This window comes from Vidua chalybeata, chromosome 7 (genome assembly GCF_026979565.1).
Source record: "Vidua chalybeata isolate OUT-0048 chromosome 7, bVidCha1 merged haplotype, whole genome shotgun sequence".
Lineage (NCBI taxonomy): Eukaryota > Metazoa > Chordata > Aves > Passeriformes > Viduidae > Vidua > Vidua chalybeata.
The window spans coordinates 31,973,567-31,993,261 of NC_071536.1; the positions used below are offsets into that span (position 1 = coordinate 31,973,567).

General features: G+C 39.2%; 1 protein-coding gene across 1 annotated transcript in view; it reads right to left on the reverse strand.

Moving 5' to 3' along the window:
- NCKAP5 (NCK associated protein 5) overlaps positions 1–19,695 on the reverse strand; it is a 354,946-nt gene that overhangs the window by 119,407 nt on the left and 215,844 nt on the right. The window contains exon 6 of the mRNA XM_053948355.1: positions 10,870–10,960. Within this exon, the coding sequence (XP_053804330.1) occupies positions 10,870–10,960 (91 nt within the window). The remainder of the gene's footprint in view (positions 1–10,869; positions 10,961–19,695) is intronic.

Here is a 19,695-nt window from a genome sequence, read left to right on the forward strand (position 1 = left end):
CAGCCCAGGAATGGCAAGCTCCCCAGGATCAATGGAAGGATATAAATCACTAAAGACATTGATCTATGAAGCTGTACAATGCAGTGCTCTGACTGAGATGTATCAGAAAGCTGGATTTCAGTTAGCTGAACTAGGGAAGAGCAGTATAATATTCCCTCTTTCCACTAATAAATAAAGTAAGAAAAAGAAATTAAGACAGCAGGAAATCTGCCTGAAATTGCAAATGATAATTTACTGGAATCTGTGGAATGTAAAGCCAATTTTCTCTCGTCTCTCTTCCATCTACCTTTCAGAATATTGAACAAGAAAGTGTTTTCACTGTTGATAAACAGGGAGTAACTACAGTGATAGAAAAGATCATAGAGAAGCTTTCAAAAGATAAGAGAACAAACTGCCTATTTCAGAAATTACCTCTTTCTTCATCCCAAGAAAGGCAAAAGGCTGCTAACCCTAACAATCAGTCACTGGGATGTCTTTCCTCTGAGAACTGTCACCTTTTCGAGGAAGAGAGAAGTGTCAGAGGGATACTTAGCCAGCTATGTCTTAACTATTATTTCAGAAATTATGTTACTTTAGATGTTTTATTGGTAGTACCATCAGCCCTTTCTTCTTTCTAAGATGCTTTCTAGGAATAACACTACACACATGGAAAAGGAGAGGAAAAAAAAAGAGAGCTCACTTAAAAATATTTCAATTTGCAGCTAAAAAACTTCAAACCAAGAAGAGTAAACATCAGAAGATACAAAGAAAAAAATAAGTAGCTAGCAAAGATTATTCTAGAATTTCTTTTTTACAGTGAAAACTATGATTAGGCACTGGACAAGTGGCTATAATAATACAAGACAGCATAATCTAATACTGATATAACTGGATCTGGGATCTGGAGCACTGATTATAAACAAGACTCTTTCACAAGCACATGTGACAAAAATCTGATTGAACCAAACAAGAATTAAAAAAGTTAAACATCTTTGAAATGCTGATTTTCCCAGTGAGTGTTGGATGACAGGAATTGCTTGTCTTGAAAGTGATATGTGATAATAATTAGAAATAACATCTTTGCTTGTAGAAGCTAAAGATCATTTTCATGTGATAAGCACAGGTCCTTCAGAGAAGTGAAGTTTTTCACATGCAATGCAGTAAGGATCCCTCAGATACAAAAGATCTCTATTTCAATTTTGGGTGTCAGATTGTGATGCCTGAGTGGGATCATCTTTTCTGAATTCCTTTTAATTCTTCAACGCTGAAATTTATTAGAGACAAAGACTTTACAATGGCATCAAATTCAAATTCTTCTGAGAGTCATGCCTGCAATTTTGCAAAACCACATTTTAATCACACATCGATCGACCAAGAATAAAATAAATGTAGGACATACAATTAAACAGTGCTTATGATTGCTCATAACCACTTAACTGAGGGGAAAAAATAAAAAATATTCACAATGTAGCTATTAATTGTTCTTTAGAGAGGCAGTGGTAACAGGCATCCAAGAATCCAGCCTATGTGGAACCCAAACTATGCTGAAAACTCAATACCTCAAAACACTTTAGTGCTTTCTGTGGTGTGCTTCCACAGGACCCTCTAAATACGATATTTACTGAACAGTTATCTTAGATTTCAGTGACTGAATGTGGTGATCTGAGTACACTACACCACACTCTAGCACTCTTTCTACAACCAAGACTCTCCCTCCAAACCCAAACTGCAGTTTCCAGATCCATACACAGAATTGTTCACGTTTGCACTGCTTTTGGCTGGGGTACAGCTCTTTTCTCTCACAGCTATGTGTTTTGGATTTGTGCTGCAAACAGTGTTGACAACACCAAGATATTTCATTACTGCTGAGCAGTGCCTACATGGACCCAAGGGCTTTTGTGCTCCTCAGCCCATCAGCGAGGGGCTGGGGGAGCACAGGGAGCTGGGAGGGGACACAGCAGGGACAGCTGACCCCAAGTGACCCAAGGGATGTCCCAGAGCATATGGCATCCTGCTCAGCAATACAGAGGGGGAACGCTGGCCAGGGCCCACTGCTCAGGGACTGCTGGACATCAGGCAGTGGGGAGTGAGCAGTTGTTTACATTTGCATCACTTCTCTTTCTTGGGGTTTATTTCTCTTTGTTATTTTCCTTTCCATTACAATTTGTTGTTGTTTTAACATTTCCATCACTAAACTATTATTTTCTCAACCCATGAGCAGTGGCAGGGAGCTCCTGTGTTCCTGGTTCCTTCTCAAAATGAACTTTGATTAGCAAAGTTACCAGCAGGAGAAAAGAACCTTTCTAAGAAGATGTTCCTTCTTCATATATCTAGGTAAGGTAATAGGAGAATGATATTCAGTGTGATTTTTCATGCAGATATACGAGCTGTCTCACTTTTACCCTCCCAATTTTCTTCTCCACATCCTGCTGGAGTGGGGTGTGGGGCTTGGTTGCCAGCTGCAGTCAAACCACAACAGTGTATTTATAAATTGTAAACGCTTTTCCTTGCAAGACCATTCTACAGTCTTGATGCATTCTTAGATGATGTGTTTTCAGCACTGTTTCCAGTGCAGACCTCCTAGTGCTCAACACTATTCACTCTGAGCGCTATAAAATAAGAATTTCTAGACTGTTGATGAAGATAAAAGCTGTAGATGAGGGTTTATTTGTACTTTCATTAAAAAAGCAGCCTCAAGCTATGCACAAATAGCTCAGTCTGACTGCATAAACTGAAAAAAGGCAGAAATTGCTCCAAGCACTACAGACTTAACATTCCAACAAGTTTAAATTTGTTTTCCAGTGTCACCTTGTTCCTCTTTCTCCCCCACCCTTTCTCTTTTTCCTAAATATACCCTTTGAAAATTCGCAGTATCTTCAGATATGCTTTATAACCAATTTCATTCAGCAAAACCTGAGATGTGTAAAAGACATATATGTTAAGTCTAAGGTGAAGTAAGTGTGTCCTGCAGGACTCTCAGTATAGGAGTAACCAGAGATATCTCTGTCATCTGAATACTTTTTTTTCCATATGCAACTTAAAAGAAAATATTTTTCTTTATTTCCTAATGGGAATCTAATTAAACACAATAACCCAGGCCTGAAAAAAACACAAACCAAATCATAACTGAACAAACAAGTTACAATATAAAAAAAAAAATTAAATGCAACTAAAATTATATGCAATTGAAATTATCTTTGAGTATAAGGCTACAAATATGACTTCTGCTTTACCTTCCTTGCTTTTATCTATGTATTCAGCTGTTTTCTCTTGCTTTCTTTTCTCCCAGTGGAAGGAGAGACTAAAATATAGCTTTGCTTTAGACAGCACATCGGTAAGTGTAATAATAATATATTTTTGTTTAGCTAACAGCTTTTGTTCAGAACGAGCTGGCCAAAATTGAAGGAAAACAAAGGAATGCAACATATCACAAAAGTTTACAGAAACATCCCAAATTGTTCATGATTTAACATTACCCTTGTCAGAAAAACATATTAGATTCTTCTTTTTCATCTCTGGATTTCACTTACAAAGTAAGCAGAGCGAGCAGCAGCGTTCCCTAGATTAAACACTTGTGATGGATAAGAGGAGCAAGTTCATACTTTATGTTTCTGATAGGTGCCTCCCTCCACCCATGTATCAATCTAAGTGTTCTCCACATTATTCCCCACTCAGAACACTCCCCACCAGTGCAAGCTATCATCTCTGCTGAACAGCTCTGCAGTAGCATTAATACATTTCCCAATGATGCTTTTATTGGCCGCTCCATGCATCAAAAACATATTTCTTTTGAAAAAGTTCAGATTGGAAAGGAGCGTAAGAGCAGAAAACCTTCAGAGTGCACTCGAGGATGGAGTGTACCCCTCAGATCAGCAGGAGGAGATGGAATTTCTTGTCCTGAGGTCCCAGTGGCAGCTCCTGTCCTTAGTGAATGGATATTCCCAGTACCAACAGCCACTCTGGCCCTGTCAGAGCAGGAATCAGGACAGACCCTTCTGCCAGGCCAGGTTTCAGGCACAGCAGTGGCAGGGCGGTGTCCAGGAGCTCCTGGCTCCTTCTCAAAATGAAAACCTTCAGTCACATTGATTAGCAAAGATACCATCAGGAAAAAAAATAAACTTTCTAAGAAGCTTCTTTCCTTCTTCATATATCTAGATAAGGTAACAGGAGAATTAATAATATTCAGCGTGATTGTTCATGCAGATATTCTCTTAGAAATTAGTTCATTATAGTGCCATACTAAAGTAATAATATTTCTTTCCAGGAAACCTGTATGCAGCATTTAAACTTTTGTGAAGGGGTTTGTAGGTATCACAGTAACTGCACTTGACAAAAGCTACAGTATTAAAATACCTTTCTCTGACTGAAGTAGAAATAAGCCAAACTATTCTGAAATTTAAATTCAGTAAATTTTATGTAACAGCAATTCAGACAAAAAAAAAATTACTCTGGATTTAAGTTGCTAGAAATAAGCCAATTTTCCTTCCACAGTGTTTTGGAATGAGATCAGTGTATTAACTGACTAGTTCTCACCATAGGTACAATTGCAGAAGCTGACCTAAGAAGTTACCTGTGGGATTAGGAAGAAAAAAACCTTGAATACCATTCCATTACCAGGTAAATTTTTTTGTAAGTGCCAGGGAACAGTTTCATGTCTCCCAGCCTTGTCAGGAAAACTTCTGAAAGAAAATCAGAATTCATCTTCATGTAAAAATAAGATGTAGGAACAATCATTCCAGATTAGATCAAAACTTCAACTTTTCAAATACATTATTGTAATTCAGATTATCTTAACTTTTCCTGATCAGAAGAACACTTTCTAAAATAAATTTACTGGTATATTGCTAAGTGAGTGCTTTAGTTAAAATAATTTTCAAAGACAGAATGATTGTGAATTCAGCATACTCTTCTTTTTTTTTTTTTCTGCCTTAGAAAATAAGCAAAATTTTAGATTTTTTTTTAATTAAGGAAAATTTCAGATTTTTTTCAACTTTTTAAAATTTAGTAACTAGCGCTGCTTTCTGCTGTTGGAAAATATCAAGGAAATAACATCAAAATGCAGAATGAACAGTGTCTTTTATGGAGATGGGGAAGTAGGGAGAGAGCAATCCATCATGTATAAATTCTTTTGTTTGGGGAAAGTGAAACATTCATGTTCAGGCAATGGGTGACTTCTATGGATTCATTCCCAAACTTAAAACCAGAAGAAAGATACAGCAAAAGATAGAAACACAGTATAGAAGAGGAAATGTAAACTAGAATTATAGTCAGAATAATACAATATAGTACCATCAAATCAGTCAGTCTTGGCCTCTTGATACTGTAGGTACCTAGAGGATGTGTGATGGATTAAAGTGTAGTGTAATAGCACCTGTACACTGTGAAAATGTAGATTTCTACCTGGAGACCTCATCTAACCTTCACCAAACTTGGTACTTCAAGGACTGGCATTGCATTCTCAACCTCTGATGGAAAGAAAGATGGTCAGAGTCAGGCAACAACTGTGGGTGATGGGATATGATCAAATATGTGGATAACCCTTGTGTAAATACAGGACATCCTTGCTTTGCTTGCTCTTTAGTTTAGTAGTGCTTTGTTTTGAGATGTAGCCAAGGACAGCTTGGACAGGCATTGGGGCAACCTGTCTAGTGGAAGGTTTTCCTTCCTATGGGAGGGGGGTGGAATGAGATGATCTTTAAGGTCCCTTCCAACAAAAAATGTTGTGACTCCATGATTCTGGGAGGGAAAGAACACCCTGTTTTCTGATAAACAGGAACACAAATGGCACATTTCACTCATGAGACTTTGCTGTGTTAAACACAACTCCATTGCTGTGCTTCGGTACCACAAACAACCAAAAAGGGAAAACTCTTTGCAACAAAACTGAAATTTTGAACAGTTTCTCAGAAGCACAATCAGTCTCTTTTGGGAGTAGAGAATCCAGCCTCATTTTGTTAAATATTTATCAAAATCTTTACATAGTGGTGGAAATCTAGAAAAAGCCATAAGGTATTAAATGGTAACTGAGCTAGCCCTGGATTTCTCTGCATGGAAAAGCAGTCCAACAGCAAATGCTTGTGTCCTTGACATCCCAGCACTTCCAGTGGAGCTCCCAAGAGTGAGGATGGCTCCTCTCTGCCCTTCTCTGTGAGACAAAAATCTGCTAATATTTGCCTAGTAATGTACTCTTTAATAGTTTAGGAGGCTTAGCTCATGAAGACCCCTGTGGGCTCTTCCACTCCAGAGACAGATGTTTAAGGATATAGATCCTCTTTCTGCAATAGAAGTTCACATTAAAAATCCTCCGTGGATTTTAGCTAGGGAATTCAACTAGTGCCTTTTTTCCAATTCATGGCCAAGCCCCTATCTATAAAATGTTACATATCAATGGCCTGAACAATAAGCTTGTATAGTTTTGTGTTAAGATAAAATTATATTGCCAATGGTTACAGTTTTTCCTCTCATGAAAGAGATGTTGACACCAACGGCTGTGCAAATTAGAAGTGACAGCCACAACAACTGTTCCACATTTGAGTAACACAAAACCATGCAGACAAAAAATGGGGTTGATGTGGCCAACAACGCCACCTGAAATGTGCCTGTATCACTTGTGTATGTTTTTACCTCCCCTATGTGACTGTACCATGTTTGTCCTGAGCTTTAGTGCTCACATGGGCAATTTCAGAACGATATTAAATTGTGATCATACAACAAATTCTCTTCCTCATCTATTTCAATCACTGCACACTGACATAAAGTCAAAATGAGTTAAAAACCCCTTCAAGTCTTTGAGTGATCTGTAATCAGGGAAGATTCCACTTAGAGTAGCCAGCATTGTGACCAAACAGGAAAGTTTTTGATATCCAGATCTCAAGGGCAAACTCAGGAAGAAAAGTCTGTAGGGAGCAGGCTTTAAAGTCTGGGGTTCAAGAACTGCACACAGTTACTTCTGGGGAATACATGAGCTCTTGGTTTGGCCTTTCATGATCTTAGTTTTAGGTGGTCAATGTCTCTTGGAAACACCATAAAGCTAATAAGGAGTAGAGTCTTTTAGTCAAATAAAATTGAAAGAAATATGATGGCTAAGGCTATTCAAATAACATGCATTCTTGTCTACATTTATGCAAGCATTCATTATAAATTTTTTCTTTATTATTATGTAAAATGATAACAAAGGAGAATTTTATTTACAATCCTGCTTCTTAATTCATTTACCCAAAAGAAATCACACAATTCATCTTTAAGTCCAGCAAATTAAAATCCCATAGGGCATCTAGCTCTACGGAAAGAGAATATTTTGCTTTAAGTAAGAATACTGGCAAGATCTAACAAAATATTGCAATAACACTGCATGCTTTAGGCTCCACCTTCTTATTGCTATTATTCCAACATTAGCACTATGCAATATTTAAAGTTCATTAGCAAGAATATTTATTCTGGAGTCAGGCATATTGGTATTGTAATAAGAACTCAATTTTATACATCCCAGAACAATAATTATATTTGTTAAAAAAAATATATAGACAATGTTCAATAAATCAAAAGCATTTATTGTGCAGAGTTATCTTTTATAATATTCAGATATTTACTTCAACAAACTTCACACACTAAGTCACTCCAGTGTCAGAGAATATGGGACATACGTTGATAAGTCACACTGGAAATCAACTCATTTGTCCCCATTTGTTATGAAACAGAGTTATGAATCTGCTCTAAAATCCCTTACTCCACTGATCATACAGTTTTGATCAGATCACACTTAATCACAGATAAAATGTGAGGTTCAGGATATGTTCCATAGGGTAACTGATTGTAGAGGATGGCTTTCTGAACAATGTTAGTAATACATTCAATAAGGTTTCTGTATGAACATAACTTACAAAATTTCATTTATATTTCCTTCACAGATACATGTTGATAATAGAGTTATCATGTTCCCAAAAACCTGAATACATCAGTGCTTTTAAGGAACATTACCTGGGTTTTACATTTGGTGTTTTTAAGGAACATTACCTCGGTTCTACATTTCAGGTTCTATTCCTATTTGTGAATTATGCTCATAAATATATAAAAAAACTGCCTGAGTACATTTGGAGGAATACGAATGAAATGTCTTTGTTGCAATATTGATGTATCTTGCTGAATTTGGACACAGCACTTATTCAAGATTCATCATCTATTTAAATGGTATGTTTGGCCATGATTTCCACACAGCTGGTTTCAATAACATATTAATGATTCATAGAAAGCTTCATTAACACGTTTCCCAATGTTAAAATGCTTTGTAAACATTTCAGAGCAGAGATTCTTTGCCAAGTACCTGTTTTGAGGAGCCTTTCAGGTACAAGCTGTGGCTGTGACTCGTGGTCACTGCCCAGCTTCCACTGTGTGACAGAAACAAGCACCCACCCCGTGAAGCCATGTCTGACCTACATGGCAGGGAGCCATCCCAGGGCAGAGAATGCAGCCATTCCTTGAAATTCCTAGGAAAAAAAGCCATTTGTTCACATTTTCATAAAAGTGAACAAAAGGGATCAGAGGATGGATGACTCAAAAAGACATTCAGAAAAAAACCCCCACAACATTCACAACACAATACAAATGTTCTGTGTTTCTGACCTGTTTTACCAGCCACAGACTGGTGTATGATGCACCAGCCTAACTATTCCTCCAGGAGAGGAGAACCCATTGCTTCTGAGTCATGGATTTGGAGAGGAAATTCATAAGCAAAGAAAATTGCATACCAGCAATATTCAAGAAATGAAAATGGCTAAAAAACAAGCTAAGAGAGATCATGAGTGAAAATGTTCCCAGGAACAAGAAGAGAACAGGAAGGGAAGGAAGCTCTTATGCATTAAAATAATCCCAGAGACAGGTATATGGGTGTTTTAAGGCCCTAGGACAGAAACAGCTTCACTCTGAAAGAAAGCAAAGCAAAGCTCCAGTTTGAGGAACTTGCCCAGAGTACCACGCATCAAATTCAAACACAACCTTGAGTCCAGAAAGAAGGGAACAAAAGGGCTCCATTTGCTGAGTGGAGGGGGCTGTTTGCTGGAGCTGAAGGAAAATGAAGAACTGTTCTTGCATCTGGGCACAACTGCCTTGTTCTTTCGCTGGTCAGAAAACAAACCCAGGTGATTTTACACAAAGCACACCACAGTGCCCACTCTCCTGCCTGGCTGGAGACAAGGAATATCTATATCAGTGTGGCCCAGAAGGAGAAGAAAACCCAAGACCATACACACATTCTTTTTTTTTTTTTTTTTTTCCAAAAATTACTAAACAAATAAAGATAGTGGAAATACTACACAGAAATATGCAAGCACCAAAATTTGAATGACTGTTTTATCTCCCCTCTAGGGAAGCAGCACAGAAATCTCAAATTTCAAAGACCACATAGCTAATTTTTTCCGGTTTTGTGTCCAAAAGAAAAATAAGTAACCCCAAACCCTCAGTTCTATGAAAGAAAACTGCAGCATTTTTTTGCTTTTCTTCTTGAGAGTTTAAAAACAAAACCCAAAGAAGCTGAAACCTAATTGTGGTATCACCTTACTGGGGTTTCCAGAGTAAGACAGCACAGAGAAAAGCAGATAATAAAATCATCCCAGATGTCTGTTATGAATAGACAGAGGCAGACAAGTAACCCACCTTAAGGAGAGACTGACATCAAGCCCACTTCAGAACAACCACTGTGGTGACAGGAGTGAGCAGGATGTATGGATTTAAACCCATAAAGAAATAAGAGAAGGGAACTGAGTTTCAGTTTTGCATTCCAAAAAGATAGTGCATAAAACAGAGATGCCTTTGTCAACGGTTTCTAAAAGAACTATGTTCTATTGTAGCTTCAACAAAGAAATTTAATTTGTCCTGAAATTAAATTTTACAGGCTATCATTTTAACAAGAAAATTTGATTATATTGAAGGTTAAGCTAAAAGATTCCTTTCTCTTCAACCCAAGCTTAAAAAGAAAATTTAATTACAGTGATAAATACTCTTTAATATACATTTTTGTTTAGTTATACTGCTGTATTTTTGATCCATCAGCTGTAAGAATGAACTAATATAACTTAAACTTTTGAAAAGTGTTTTATCTGCTGGATCACTACCTGGTATAGTAATATATTATTTCAGTATTTTATAAGAATGCTTATTCTGTTTAAGAAGATACAGCACAAGACTGACTTCATTAAGTGATATTTTTAAGAATTCATGTGCATGATATTTGATTAACTGAGATGTAGCTCACTCCTGTTTCCAGATTCCTAAATTAAAAGGTTTTCCACCACGTCAGGTTCACTGTTTCCAGAATGCAACAGTCTGTTAGGAAAATGTAAAACTCTTCTGTCTTACAAACAGACCTGATTCCCTTTGAAAAACCTCTAAAATCTTTCTTTCCTAAATTCTGTCCTGAGACACTCTCTCTCTCACCCTCACCTAGTGAGGGTGATAAAATGGACCTACCACAAGCAGGAATATGAAATTGTGAAGCTTAATAGGCATCCCCACACCCAATAAGAACATGAGTGGTAAAATTATCCCTCACAATCTGAAGGCTAAGTTGTCAAAAACACCTATGTTTACTAGAGATGCTGGAACATATGACCTAAAATATTAAGTGCTTTAATAAAGGCTTCAAAACTAGTTTCTTTGTCCTCTGTGAACTATGAGGAGCAACAACAGCAGATAACACAAGGACAATAAAAGTGAAAAACATTAAACTCTGCTGAAAGAACACCTGGGAAAATGTAGGTTGAACCAACTACCCCTTACAAGTATTCATAATTAATAAACAAATAGAGGAAACGATGCCAGACATTTGTCTCAGTAGCGGGACTTTTGTTTTCAATAACTTTTCTATCACAAAAAAAACAGGTAATAAGCCACTAATACCTGATATACCTTCATGATATTGACAGTTCCTTCTCCATGCTGGCCTGGGGATCCTTGGCTCTGTAGCAGATTTCTCACTGTCTCCTCCATTCTAGAGAATAAAAATATTTATAAAAGTCAACTGCATGGAAAAAATTTAACAGTTGCATTCAGTGTTTTTATTCTTTATAAGAGCCTAATGCATCCATGGCTACCATGAAATTAATATTTAAAGACAATCCTAGCCTTATAATGTTCTCATGCTCCATGTTATGAATAACACATTAAGGACACTCTTTTATCTTTTGAATATGCACAGTAATTAGCTGCATTGTTTAAATCCTACCCGAGCTCTGTTACTAAACTAAAACCAAATGTGTGCAAAAGACATCACCTTGTTACCAGTGCAAACACCACCACAATCAGATCATTGCCACTTAGGAACAGTCAGATTCAAACCCGCACACAGCTGTGTTTGAGCCAACAGTGAGCTGTGTGCAGTTCAGACAGGCTGTCCATGGCATCGCTGCCATCACTCCCTGTGCTGTGGGGCACTCTGTGCCACTGCCCTGCTTCACAGGGGCACAGCTGCTGAACACATTCACCCTTCCCTGCCCCTTCAAACAGGTGTAAAAAGCCAGTGCAGGCTCCAGTCTGGTACCACCATCTCAGGACAGCACAACCAACTTCAGCTCCATCAGTTAAAGGAGGAAGGTTTGCACTTCTGTTTTAGGTGTTGTTTATAGGCACCATCAAAAGTCATCTTTGATCTATACACATTCATCAAGAATGTTAAACTGGTAATAACACTAACTCTGCTGAATGGAGCCTGCTCACAAGGAGCTCTGCTCCTCCCCACAACAGGAAAAAGGGAAACCACCTATGAAACACTGGTCCCCTTCAAGGTGGATCAGAAATTAAATCCCATGGGCTTAGGAGAGATCACCAAGGCTGATCACAAATAGCAGGGCTGGTTTCAGCTATGGGTAAGAGGAGGAAAAGGATCAAAACCAGAGGAGCAGTGATGGACACAACAAAGACACTGGGTTTCACAACAGAAAATGGTGAGTGAGAATTTCAGCCAAAGGTTGAAAATTACTTTCTCCCCACACAGATTCTCCCCACACAGATTCTCACCCCTATACAGCCTCTCTCCTTCAGCCCTGTTGCAAGGGAGAGTTTTTCTCTCTCCCTCTCATATTTTCTGCTCTTTTCCTTTCAAGCAGTCTCAGTCTCTTGAGATAGTTGGAAAAACAGCCCAGATGGAATAGGGGCTGGAGAAGGGAAAACTGCTATGGCACAGGCATAAGGGTGATGCAAAATCAGGAGAGAGAAAGGAATACCTTAACTCATACTGCCAGCTACACTGTACAGCAAAACAGTGACCTTGAAGAAGGTGCCAGTATTCCTGGGCATATCAGACCAGGGACTGCCTGCTGTTGTTTATTTCTACTGTGTTTAGAGAAACATGACTTTTGTGTAGTATTCTTTCCAAATGAAATTGAGCAGAAGAATTATTCACAGTGTATCTTTTTTATATTTGTTTATTTCTAAGGTAACAATCCAGCGAGACAGAAAATATTAGCTAACTGCTCTGGCCAAAGGCCAATAGCATTATCTTTTATATGAGCCTCATAGTCTTTCTGTTCTTTCAGTCTCATCAGAATGAATGGCATTGGCTAATTAAGCAACAATGTGATGTTATTCCAGGTTTTCTCCTTTCAAGTCAGCCCACTACACTACTTTTCAAGAAACTGACACTGGGTGCTCATTCTGCTCAGATGAACACTGACATTCTACTTATTCCTGTGATGTTTTTTTGTCATTGATGTGCAGACTTCTACACTGCCAGAATGCCCACAGAATAGTTTGACCATCTGTTGACCAAATGTGCATAAAATCAAGCCAGCTCTAATCTCTAGTGCAGACAGTGGTGGAGTTTTTCAGTTGCAGATTGGAACCATTTCTGCTCATAGGCTGACCTTAATCAGATGCCTTTTACATGAAAGAACAAATCATTTTGGTCCACACCATAAATTCCTGTGCAGTCCTCACAGAAAGATTTAATTTCTTAACATGCCCACCACTTCATTTTTAAATTAATGGTGTAATAGCATTCTTAATTATTGTGTTTATCTATGCAAATGCAGTTCCAGTGCTAGTCCTCCACAACATTCTTCTGAATTAATAAATAAACAAAAATGGAGTGAGATTAGAATCAACCAGCCCTAAATCACAGGTTTTCAATTTAGACCTAAGAGTATTAATGAAAATAAAGTCTAGTTGCATATTACTATGATCACTTAAAGCAGCTCAGGAAAATTATGAATTCTTAAATTCAAGAGGTCCTTTAACCTTCAGTCAAACTCAGATAATCTATTTTGGACCACAGTCCTGCCTTGTTGAACAGCTCTTCAGGGACAGGCAAGCACTCAGCTTCTTGTGGCAATCAGAAACACGTCCCATGAGCACCCAGATTTCTAAGCAATAGAGTGATTTTTACAACATGACCAAGAGCTCTGTTAAAGACAATTGAACCTTCTGTGGTTTTGCTGTTTGCAGCTATTATAAAATTCTGTAGCAGCTTACAGCCATTAAGTTGAACCACAGACATAACAGACTGTGGGGTCTCATCACTATCAAACCAGCCCTGGGAGGTATTATAAGCTTTGGGTAGCCACAGAACATCTGAAAAAGAAGACAAAATTAGGTTCAGACAAACAGGGAGGTGAATTATGCTTGCAGTCAAATTCACTGCAAAGCTCTGATGGCCAGTGCTCCTGCAGTTTGGGAGCAGCTCTTCATTCACATCCCAGTTCTCCATTTTTAGGACCAAATATGGTACAGGAGGATAATCAAGATTTGCTTCTTATGAATGAGAGTTTCTGATGCATGAATTAATGGCACCTTAATTGAAAAGCTATTGTTATCTTATGATCTATAAAACTCTCCTCAGTGACAACACATGCCAGAGCAATTTACTACAAATCCTATTTACAGAATGCAAAAATAATGGAGCCTCTATAAATTTAGCTTGGGATCCCATGTTTTGCTCCTTGAATAAGGCCACCAAAGGGTATAAAAATTTTTGAAGTGAAGCAGAAAAATTATGAGCTTTACAAAAGGCTATTTCTACACATTGACCTATATTTTTCCCCATTCTTGTAACCACAAAAGGTTATTTGCTCTTGGTTTTGATTCTAATATCTCAGCTGGACCCAGTCCAATATCCAGCACTTCCAGATTATTTTAGGATAGTTATCCCCACACGTGTATTCTGCCTTCTTGCTGGACTGCTTTGCCAAGGATTCTCTGTGTCTTATGTAACTAGCAAGCTGTTAAAATCTGAAAAATCAGTCTCTAAAGCTCATCACTTCTGAGTCTACATTCTTCAAGCACTATTTAAGAACATTTATTTTCCCCTTTCCTTTGTATTTTATTTACTGTCTATTCATCTGAAGCATCTCGCATATTGCCATTAAATTTTCTGTTACATCTGTCATTTGAATGGAAAATTGTAATTTTCTTAAAACTCAAGTGTGTTCCTTTCAGCTTCTATTTTTTAATAAATTAGGGTTTTTTTTTAAGTGGAAAATAAATGAAAACCATGTTCAACACAAGCTCCTTAAGTTTCCTGACAACATGCTATTTAGGGGAACAGACTCCACCAGACCTAACCTAAGGATAAATTTCTCAAAGCACAAAAAAGAAGAAGAAATGAGGCATTCAGAAACCAGAATCTGTTCTTGAAATATAAGGCTTTAAGTAACATAAAATATTAATGCTACTGTGGAAAGCACTGTCAAGATTCCATGTGGAAGATATTTACAACTACAACCACAAGTGTTCAGGAGTGACTTATCCAGAGAGGATTCCACAAAAGGGATTGCTCTGAAGCTCTTGAAATGACAGTCTGTGCCACAAGAAGAGACTAAACATTTTGTTAAACTTAAGAGACCAAGGGTTTAAGTGGCCAGGTATGACTTACCCAAGAGAATCAGTGAGAAAAAGGTAAAGTGTGAAAGAAAACATCAACCTAAGGCAGATGATTGAAAAAACAAGTTGTATTTTGTGGTTAGAAATACATTTAGGCTGGAATTAGAATGGTTTTAATAAGTGAAAAAGTGAGACTCTGAACCAGCCTACCAAGTAGAGTAACAGGATGAGAAATACAAACAGTTTTAAGCCACAATTGATTAATTTACGAAATTAATTACACATCATGTCAAGAGCTGAGGACTTAAGTTTATGATCCACAGGTTCTTGCTATTCCTCCTGAACCAAAATCATTCCTACACTTAAAATATGCAATTTGTCCTGTGCTGTTGAGAATACCAGGAAATTAATCCAATTGCAATGGACAGTAATTTTTTTTTTTTTTTTTTCCCTGAGTGTGTTTCTGGCCAAGGGAGAGACAGGAACCTGTGGAAAGGAGGAAACCTGATTCCCTGCCCAGGGAGCAGCACACAGATGCTCATGTGTCCAAGGCTGCAAGAGGAAGCTTCATCTGTATCCTTGCTGGAGACTTGCTTTTAATGCTTCTCAGTGTTGTGGTTCTGACAGCTCTGCTGCCTCCCTCTCCTGCCTGGCCCTGCTGGTGCCACTCCCAGCAAGTGCCAGAGCACAGCTTCAGCCAGGCCAGGCTGGGCAGACCCTGCTGAGGTTGATGCATCACTACTGAGCAATTAAGCTCCTAAATTTCCTACCAGCTTTCTCAGGACCATCACTTTCACAGGCAGGCACGTCCTTGGTGCCATCCCACCGCAGTGTCATGGTCAGAAAAGCTGCTCTGTGTGCCTCTCCCAGCTCTGCCATAAACAAACACTCTCCTAACCCACGCTCTGCTCAGCCATCCCCACAGAGCAGCTCTCCCTCCAAGGGACAGGCAGCACGGAGCTGCTCAGCACTACAAGGTCGATGACAGTTTCAGCCCCTTCCCCCTTGACCTACTTCCTTCCAGATTTCCACAGGCTGGCAGCTACCTTTTGCTAGGTGCTGTCACCTTCCCTTCTCAACATCCTCAAGCTGATGTGACACTACTTGGTGGTTATTTCAAATGTATGTCACAAGAATTCCTTCAGCTTGATTCTGACTTAGTGTTACAGAGATGTATCTGCAGAATCCCACTGCAGCTGTTGAGCTTTATATTTCAACTTTATCTTCAGCTTGTTACTTCTCAGTGTAGTTAAAATTCTCAGGAGGATATTTTTTTCCAGCTCTTTTCTGTGAAAGAGTCAAGCTTCCTGTCTCTCTCCTATTTAAGTCTCCTGACTTCTCTTTTTAGTTATAGATTTCCTGGAGATGTGGTCTGGGTTTTAGCTCCTTGAGCTCTCTCAGCCCTTCCTACCACCTGATCACAAGACAAAGGAACAGGTTCCCGTGTGGTTTCTCAGCTCTTTCAGCTCCTGTTCACCTGTGAACCAGCTGGTATTTTTACCAGCTGGACTTTGGTTGTCTCTTTGGAGACTGCATTCTGTCTGGCATTGTGACAGAACTCTGTACCTCTGTCCAAGCTTCCCAGCTCCCTCTCCAATCTCATAATCCAACCAAACAAAGAGCTTCTCTCAGATCCCAGATAAATCTGTTTCCCTATTTGTTAGTAATTCTGAAGTTCAGGTTTAGGGTTACCTGCATCTCACTTCCCTCATCACTCCATTCAAAGCTTGGCAATGGATCGGGTTAAACAGGGAAAATATGAAAGTGGCTTTACAAGATGTAACAGAAAATAAAAGCTCATCACCAGCAGTTCTTGTTTGCTTCATCCTTGCAGGAGTGTCTCTCCTTCTACCTGGTTTCAATTAAATTAGGGGCTGTCTCAGCTGCAGATGCTGCTTACTCCGCTCTGTCTCCAGGGATTCCCATTAGGAGCAGACATGGCTGCCTGCTCTCCTCAGCTCTGCCCCTGATCTGCAGGCTCCTCTCCAGACTGTGCAGTGTCCTGCAGCCCCCCTGAGAGCCTCCCTCGTGTGTGAGCCATGGTGGTCCCCAGGATGAGCCACCGCCAGCTCTGGTGTCCCCCGTGCCCCTCCTGAGGAGCCCCGGCAGCCAGCTGTGAGCCCATGGCTTCAAGGGCTGGGGCCCAGGAGACAAACACAACCTCCTACAAAGAATTTACGTATTGGAAATGGATTAAAAAGGGAGAGAGAAGTGCAAATGGGTGTGTGATAAACTTAAAAAGAGAACTGACAGATGGGAAATGCTGGGGCTTTAAACCCCAAGGGGTTTTTAGTTCTTTTTAGGATACAGCACTAGTACAAGTCTGATAGCAGCGAGCTGGGCAAAGCAGAATGCTCAATATCCCCATTTAATATTTCAGTTGGAAAATAAAGTAATAACATCCCTCATAACAGCAGCAGAAAGATGCACACATAATGTATAATTTATATGTATTCTTTCTGTTCATCAGCACAGCTGCTTATCAATCCAGAAATATCCAGGGGAATCCTTCTCCTGCAGCACCATCACCACCCTGTCCCCAGGCCCTGGGCAGTTCAGCCCTGTGGCATTTGCTAGTGGCAAATCCAAACTGCACAAGCCATGCTCTTTTCACATATTCATACAAACCCCTCTTTCCAAAACACACTCAAAGCATATTTGACCTGTTGCCCCAAGGGCAGCTCTCTGAGGATGAGGAGCACCACAAGTACCTTGTGCATGATGAAGGCAATGACTGCATGGCCATGCTGGGGTGAAACAGACCTCGAGCTGCAGTCACACGAGTAGAAGAGGATCCTTCCCCAGAGCAGACAGCCCAGTCAGGTTCTCTGTCCCCTGGACCATGCCCTCACTCCAAATTACACAGAACTGAAAGACTGAGCACAACCTTTACTGTGTTGAACCACTGGCCACTGATCCCAGTGGAAATTTTCAAGGTATTCTTAAAATACCAAATAAGTAGGGTAGGATTTTGAAAGACCTCAGCATTGGCACATCAGTGCTCCCACACAAGTCTGAATTCTGTTATCACGCAATGGCAGGCCTGACATTTCTCTGAAACTGCTCTAACTACCATCTGAGCCAGGAAATGTTGGAAGTGTTTCCATTGTCTCTCTCAGTCATATGGATTTCACTCTTCAAACTTCTATCAGCAAAAAACTTCTGAACGGCAATGGAAATCAGGGGTAATGTTTATTTCTGTGTTGACAGATAGACAAATGCCATATGGACTGCATGGGTGTCTTCCATCACCAGCCCTCCATATGATTTTGTAAGTTACAGGCATGGAGGAACAAAATCCAGCCCAAGACTAAGCCCTGCAGTAAAACTGCTCACCAGCAATTGAAAGGATTTTTCAACTGGAAAGACTGTCCCTCCTACAGGTCCCCAGCAGCATATTTGGGACCTTAGGACAGAAGATATTTTCATTAACCATAAGTGGATAGAACGAGGCACATAAAGAAAGTTAATTATTGTGTCATCTTAAACATATGTTCATAAGCTCAAACGATATTCATGCTGGAGGCACCAGAAATAGTCACAACTAAAAGCTTCAGAAAAAATTACAGGCAACTGTACAAACAGACTGCAAATATTTCCAATTTCAAATAATGGTAGGGGTTTACTTTTTTCTTTTTTCTACATTTTAAACAAACATTTGTTTTTCCATATTTGCAAATGTTTAGCTGGATGGAAAGATATATCTACCAGTTCCTCCAAATATTCATACTTCATTTTGCATATCAGGACCCTGATTCAGACCAACAACTATTGTTTTAAGTTACTTACAGAATTGTACAGCCACTCAAAACTAAAAAGCTCTTGTTCAATTCTGAGTCACAGCTTCAAGGTGGTACCAAGACCATCCTCACACAAAAATTTCTGCATTGCTATTTGTGAATTTAAGGACTTTGAAAAACTAACTACCAATGGAGTCAATAGGACTCTAAAAAAAAAAGATAAATTCAAGAAACCATTCCTAGTTTGTCTCAATAATCTAAATTTTACATCAAAAATCAAATTCACGTGACAGTTCCAGCTCCTTCCAGACATTGTATGGCCAACTGCAAAGGCCCAAACTTCTGCAGGTGTAACTAGACAAGACCCAGCTATAAGAGGAAACTTCCAACTTTGAACTTAGATTCTCCCAAAATGGGTCACCTCTGATGTTCACAAAGAAACAATGCTCTGGCTCCCAACTATGAGATTTGCTTTAAAGTAATTTTAAAGCGATAATAGGCAGTCTTAATAAATACAAGTGCTTTTGAATTTTTGGACTTCAGCCTTTCCAAATTTCAGCTCAAAAATACCACAATAAACAAAGTAAAAAATTGAGATTTTCACATCAGCTGTGACTTCATGAAAACCTCTAAATTTAAGATCAGCAAAGGTGGATGAACTGTGTAGGAATACTCCCAGAGACGTTTGCATTACAAATAATGATATGGTATTTTAATTCCAAGGGGGATGATGTGCTGCTGTAGGTATATGTAAAATCTGTCTTTCCTTCCTTCTCCTCAGCAGAGAGCTTGCTTTGGATCTTCAAGAATATTCCAAACAGAGGGTATGAGGCAGTTCTGGGCTGACCAGCTGTGATCAAGTGTCTTCAGGAGCAGCTGATGCCCTGATGTCCCTTTTCTGCGTCACTGGCACCACCTCACACGACAAACCCTCCACATTATGCTCTCCAAATTACCAAGTTACGGAATGAAAAATATATAAACAAAATGCTTCCAACATGTTTTGCCTCAAAGTAGATACAAAGTGACTGCCAGGACAAAGTGAATGCCAAGTATCTTCTCCTGAGCATAAGGAATGCCTTCTTCCAGGCAGATCTCCTGCAGCACTGTCTGGAACAACACAGATTCCTATTCCTATTTGAGCTGGTGCCCAGCTCAAAGGGAGTTTATC